The sequence below is a fragment of the Chelmon rostratus genome, chromosome 11 (assembly GCF_017976325.1).
Source record: "Chelmon rostratus isolate fCheRos1 chromosome 11, fCheRos1.pri, whole genome shotgun sequence".
Lineage (NCBI taxonomy): Eukaryota > Metazoa > Chordata > Actinopteri > Chaetodontiformes > Chaetodontidae > Chelmon > Chelmon rostratus.
In genome coordinates this window covers 24,440,540-24,447,524 of record NC_055668.1, presented here as the reverse complement: position 1 = coordinate 24,447,524, position 6,985 = coordinate 24,440,540, and the positions used below count along the sequence as shown (strand labels likewise).

The following is a 6,985-nucleotide window of genomic DNA, read 5'->3' as shown; positions in this document are numbered from 1 at the left end:
CATACAGTCTATTTATTATTTCATTTTCTCTCCATTAGTCACCCACTTCACTTCTATCCCTCCGTATATCTGTGTGTTTTTACAGGAATTTTATTAAAACAGCAGAATTTACAATAAAGATGCAGGAGATGCAGGACATGGTAGCATTTCAATGAAGAAAACAGTGTACAATATAGTATAGTATACATATACATAGTCTGACATATCAAATACAGCAACATAGCAGCAAATATAAGAAGAAAAAAGAGGCTATATATTTAAAAAAAAAGCTTTTAATTTGCACTGAAAAAAATTATATAAATCAGACAAATCCAACAGATATCAAATAAGGAAGCTATAGTAGCTATAGTAATTACATATGAGGCCCTTAAACAGAATAAATAAGGAGGCTGTAATGTCCGTCATTAAATGACTAAATCTAGTCATAAGTTTCGAGGTATCTTTGACTCAATCACTGCACTTCAGTTTGCTTCCATGCATCCACGCATGGCATGAAACACACTTACAGTAAGTTGGGTCTCTGAGCGTCCACCTCTCCTTCCGGCCTTTTTCCCGGTCTGTCCTCTGATGCTGTGCAGTGGGCGGGGCCGAGGGAGTGAGTGACGGCTCCTGCATTGTGCCTCTGCTCTGATCCTTCTGGGACTCGGGCTTCTCGCTGGTAACCGCCTCATCTGCCGCTGCAGACCTCTCTCTCTCTCTCTCTCTCTCTCTCCCTCCCCCACCCCCCTCCCGCTCTCATTATCTTTATCTGTACACACACCTCCGCTCCCCTTTTCTCTTTTTTTTTTTCCCCCCAGTTTTCTGTATGCATTCTGCATCTTTACTCACTCCCATCCCTGCAAACGGAGGTGGGCAAGCTTCCCAGTGCTGGTGCATCTAGCAGGTGCAGCCTCTTTCTCTCCTCCCTCCCTCCCTCCCTGCCTCTCTCTCTCTCTGTTCCCTTGCTCCACCAGCGTGCACACTCCGCTCTGTCTGTGCCTGCGTTTTCCCCCCCCCCCCGTTCTCATTCGTCCTCTGTCTCTCAGCGGCGGCAGCTCGGGGAGGCAGCTGTATGCGCGTCTGCATCACAATCGCCACAGGTAAAGACAGCTGCATCGTCGGATGTTGCTGGCCCCACGGGGGGGTTAGGGAGCGTTTGCTGCTGCGGTTGCAAGTTCTCATCCCGGCACGGGGCGCACATTTCTAATCATCACCAAGAAAGCATCCTGGAGGGAAGGACGGACGGAGGATCCCAGCAACCCGACTAACAAATAACAGACTGACTCGAAAGAGCGCAGGCTTCCAGGGACTGAGGAAAAAACACCTTTCAGAAAGAACCAGTGGGATATTTTTAAACACTGTGGCCGTCTGTTTGTGTTTTTCCTCTTATTTCTTGCTTTCTGCTCTTTCTGTTTCAATCATTTCATCCACTCCCTGCTTCTCACCCTCTTCCCCTCTCATTTTATCCCTCTGTGGCGGAATGTTCCCTTCAAATAGATGAGAAGAGGCTTTCTGAGTGCTTGCTGCAGTATTAACGGACAGTACACTGAGACAGCAGGGCGCTGAGCGGACAGCTCGGGGAAATCTGATCCATAGCCGACTGGAGAAGGTGCGGGATCACGCGTCGCAGTTGCAGATTTATCCGCCCTGTGATACCACTGCGTGACAACACCCCTCATTCTTTTCTCTTTTTTTTGCCTCTCCCTCTCCCTGTCCTCATCTGAAGTATTTTTGACTGGATCTGGAAAATTAATTGGATTCTATTGCTTTATTTTTAGCCGCACTGGAATTTAGAGCACACACAAAGGCAGCAAAGTGGGTCTGGATCCAAAGAGTGATAAAGAAAATCCTCAAAAAAAAGGAGAGGCTGATTGAAAAGCAACGGGCAACAAAGATCGCGGATAATCCAAGGAAAGTGCTTGACGGACACATAAACCGCATATCTCTTTGCTCTCACTCTCTTTCAGTTACGAAAGAGACCGAATTTGGGAGGTGAGGGACGCTGACTCGGCTAAAGCTGTTGGAACAGGCTGCATTGGGAAACATCTTTCATCTTTTGCACAGGGTGGGGAAGCAACAAGACCCACCCTGCAAGTTTCACTCCCCTGATTAGACGATACTGTCCCATCGTGGGTTGTACATGGAGGGACCATACGTGCATGTTAAGTAGAAATTGCTGTGGATTTTTTGCTGCAGTGGCATTCGAACACTGATGCCACAGATTCCTCACATGCATAGATGTGAAGCTGTTCCTTCCCACCCATCTCTCCCTCCCATCTCTCTCTCTTTGTCCCTCTTTCTCCCTGTTAGAAGCTTCACTTCTTCTCCTTTTGCTCACCCTGCTGTGAACGGGCTTGAAGTTCACTGTTGCTTCAGTTGGACATCGGGAGTTGGCCAGGACTGAACGCGGACTAATCGGGCAATTATCCGTCTACGCCAGCGCCTCCATTTCTCACTGGGTGTCTCTGAGTGTGAGTGTGTGTGCTTGTGTTTGTGATTGTGTGTCTGCATGTATCTCCTGCATCCCTCCCCTTCTCTCTATCCTCGGATTACATATTTGTGTACGTGTTACTGAGAGTCCGATTCCCGTGGGGTCTTTTTGCATCCATTTCTTCACCTTTCACTTTGTCTCTTCTCAATGTCCGGCTTTGTTGGGAACCTTTCAGTCATTCGCTACCGATGCCTATCGCAGGGTTAACCCTCAATGAGCCATAAAGGACGGCAGGGAAGGATGAGTGAGTGTTCTGGGGCAGCTGTTGCCGGGGCCGTGATCCTGGAGGAACCCGAGGGTCCAGGGGCTACAGGGGGCCGTGGTGAGGGCCAGGCCCAGGATCAGGGTCCACTTCGCTGTGCAGTTTGGCCTCGCCAGCAGACATGGCTGTGTGTGGTCCCTTTACTTATCGGTTTCATTGGCCTTGGATTGAGCCTGATGTTGCTGAAATGGATTGTCGTTGGTACAGTGCGGGATTACGTGCCAACAGACCTGGTGGATGCTAACCGAATAGGCCAGGATCCTATCTTCCTATCTAAGCCAAGTGGCATTCCCAAAAGTCCTGATACTACTACCACCACAACTACTCCTACAGTTGATGGTGGGAACCCCACACCTAGAACTGGGACTGTTGCGAAAGGTAGAACTCGTTCCACTGCTACTACCACTACTATAAACCCAAGAGGAGGTGGAGCCTCGGGTAGCCAAGTAACGCCACGGAATCCTGTAAATCGTAACGGACGTGGACCTTCAGGTTTTACTCCGACCACTGCAGCACCACGGACGACCTTCATAATTGGAGCGGCGACATCGAGCCCATCGCCGTCCAACCCAACTGTACTCCATGATTCTACGCAGATGTGGACGCCCGAGCATACTACGACTGAGACGGTCTCCACCACGCTCTCCACGCATACGCACAGCCACCGCAAAACACGTAAGTGCATCAGTGTTCTGGCTTGGAAAAATTATGTCGAAGGACAACATCTTTGGTGTTTGAAGTGAAGTCTTGGAAACCTTTGAAGTGATCTGTTGTTGGCTTGCTTGAACAGATGAATGGGCAAACTCACCAATGGCATTCCACAGGTGTGTCGCCTTTTTACTGGCTCAAGTGTGCAGAAGGTATGTCCGCTGGTTGGTTTTTCATCATCAAGACTGATATTTGAACCTTGAGACCGTTTGGCTTGCCATTGATGACCTACCATCCTGTTTTGGATATTGCATATGTGACACTCGTGAAGGCCGAGACTTGCAGAAGAGTTGTCAATAGCATTGATTGGTACAGTAAGGCGATCTGAAGTATTGGAGAACTCGATAATCAATCTTTCTGCTGTTGATGGTTTAACTTTTCTCTGCTGCATAATGTGCAGGGGGCATACAAAGCTGCATGTAATTTTCCAGCAACATAGAATGACTTTAGAATGGTGGTACGTACAGTTGTACCCAACTGTGGTCTTCAACAGAAAATGTGTGAATGGTATTCAGAGATACTTTGAGTAAGGTAATGCTAGCATTGCATAAAGAGGACAAGGATTGCTACAAAGTGTCAGTTATTTACTTTTTTATGGGTACAAAGGGCAATATGATTATTGAGGAGATGGAAGAATATGATCAAGTTAAAACAAAATTTTAGGCATAAAGAAGACTGTGGAAATGCCTCAGTACACCATAAATTGCTCATGCATTTGCTTAGAAGACGTTTGTAGACTATTGTGAGTGCACGTGAGGTGCAATGATCCAAACTAAAGCTGACTTTTGGCTCGATAAAGGATTAATCTGGGCCGACAAAGTGAATTATGTGATTATTGTTCTTAGTGTGCAGGAGTCATTGTAACAGCTCATTTACACTCACTGGTGCACGCACTCGTATGTACACTAAGTGGTGTTGTTTACCTGCTGCAACCTCCAAGCTTCAGAGTTGCATTGTTGGGGTGATGCTTCTTTGCTGTGAACCTCCAAACGTTCTTGATGCTTTTAATTTGGTAATAACGTGCTGACTGATGCCCAGATAAACTGACTTTTCGTTGCATCTGGAATGACTTGAAAAGAATTGTGCTCTAAATCATCTGCGAATGGATGCTGCTTCGTCTTCCTCTTCCATTTTCAGCATTTCTGTCCTTGACTCAAGTGATGCACACATGCTATTGATTGGTGCTACAGGGATTTCTTGTGTGTGTGTGTGTGTGTGTAGAGAGCAATGACACACATACACACACAGCTATATCCTCCATGATAAATCTCTCTGCTCTCAAAATGGTGTCACATCATGTGCTGGGCTTCCCTCTGCTTGTGACGCTCACGTCTCTGATCCTGGCTCGGGCCTCTGCAGACAGTTCCAGAAGTAACAGGAGTGGGTTATATTTTTAACGATGTGACCTCATGCTCTTTCTCATGTCTGCAAAGGAAAAAAAAAAAATCAATTCAGCAAGCATTTGATGAGAACAGGTTTTACTATATTTACTATAAGCTGTCAGTCAATTCTTGCAGTTTAATTGGTGACAATTACTTTCACATTGTGCTATTTAATGTCAAGGTATTTACCAATTAGATATGACATGTGTATTTGTTGGGTTAGGAATTAATTTGCTTTGGCCTGAATGGCTCTGTAATGACATTTAAGCTTGAGTATTGTTGCTATTCTCTCATCATATCATCCTGGTAAAAACGTGTCTACTGGAATATATTTATTTATTTATCTATTTCTAACAATTAATAATCTAACAATTTAGACTGTTTTTTAATTTTACAGCATGTCCAATATGATGGCCCACATTACCATTTTAGTATGTTGTAATATGTGATACAGGACTACAGCCATTTATCAAGTTATTGATAATTACACAATGGCAGCCATACATTGAATAATTGCTAAACTAAATCAGCCCCTTCCACCTGCTCTGGCTTCTGTCTGCTTGAACGCGAAGGTGTGGCTGCTTCTTTTGTGTCCACGATAATGAAAATGTCCCCAGATTACACCAGAGAGCGGGGAATGTTCCGTCTCATAATTAGAAACACTGGGATAGAAATTGTGTATCATTTCATTACCAGGAGGAAAAATGGGGACCATTCATCATCATCCTTTCATTTATTAATTAACCATTAGAAAAAAAAAGAATGTCATTTCTCCAGCAAGTGCCCATGAACACCATTAAGCCTCATTGATAGATATCCAAGGGAAAATGTCACTCCATCTCCAGCTTTCCTTAGAAAGTTCTGCCACTATAGCCGCCTGGTTGGGTAATCCTAAACACCCTTCACCCTCCCACCCGTTCTATTCCACCACCCACACGCTGCTTTGATTTGAAAGGGCCATCTTTTTCACATTAACTATCCATTATGTGTGAACGTGTAGTACGGTATTACTGGATTGCCTGTGTTGGCTTGTGCTCAGAAACAAGGAAAATTCTATTAATTTAAGTATATTGTGCCATCTGTGTGCTCTTGTTGATGCTGTCCCCGTCGTTGTGGGTCACAAAACAGAAATGGACAAAGATTTTATCTCACACGCGCCATATCTCATTTGGTGTATTTTTGCTAATGGAAAATTTTCAACAACATCCTTAATGCTCTTGAAAAATGGGAGGCTAGATAACACTGTACAACTACTATATATCGTAATGGACATTATTTTGCATTACTTCACCTTCATTCTTGAGAAATTCATACTGGGTAAATCAAATGGCTGTAAATACTATGACGACTATGATTTTAACCATTTGTTGCCATGGAAAAAAGGTGTAAATCTCAGCTGGGAGCAAAACAGCTGCTATAGTAGCAGATGTCATCCAAATTTCATCCCAGAGTCCCAGAGTTAAGCCATGTAAGCTGGCGTACTGTTTAGCTTTAGCTTGCCATTATCAGCAAATGCTACTGAATTTTAGTTTCTTGATGAAATGTACACTGGGAGTCTGCTTACATTTATGTCCACAGGCCTGTACTATGACTTTATAGGAAAGAGGCAACACCGTTTACAGTCTCTTGTCCTGTTGACTGAGCCTAGTGCCCTAACTCCCAGTCAGCTGTTATCTTCTGTGCAGTGCAAAAGCTTTGGTGGTATATGGTGACATTCTACCTTGAATGAAAAAGTCAAGATCTCGTATCTGTAGGAATGGTCAAGACGTCTTACTCCTAGCAAATGTCTCTTCGAAAGCAAGATTGACATACAGTATCTAAATCTGTTGGACCTTACAAAATCTGGAGCTATCTCTGTGATTTAGGATGAATGAAGCTGAGACCTGGGAGAGATGATCCCATTATAGGGAGCCAGGTGACCTCTGCAGTGCAGGGCAGAATGTCAGGTGGTGCCTCGGTGATAGTGTCACTTGGATCAGGCCAACTGGAAATCAGATCTGTGCCCTTATTCATCATCCCTCTTCAGATTATAAGGTAGGAGCAGTAATGCATTGATCCTTCACATGAACTGAAACAGAAACTTGAACAATAAATGAGAAATTGGGCGAGAGGATTGGAAATGTGTCAGTCTCAAGGTTCATAAGTGTAATTTATGACATGAAT

General features: G+C 44.6%; 1 protein-coding gene across 1 annotated transcript in view; it reads left to right on the top strand.

The window, feature by feature from the left end:
• The first annotated feature begins 2,683 nt into the window (after positions 1-2,683).
• Positions 2,684-6,985, top strand: part of LOC121614302 (pro-neuregulin-3, membrane-bound isoform) — a 325,012-nt gene continuing 320,710 nt past the window's right edge. Inside the window, exon 1 of the mRNA XM_041948116.1 lies at positions 2,684-3,407. Coding sequence (XP_041804050.1) covers positions 2,684-3,407 — 724 coding nt within the window. The remainder of the gene's footprint in view (positions 3,408-6,985) is intronic.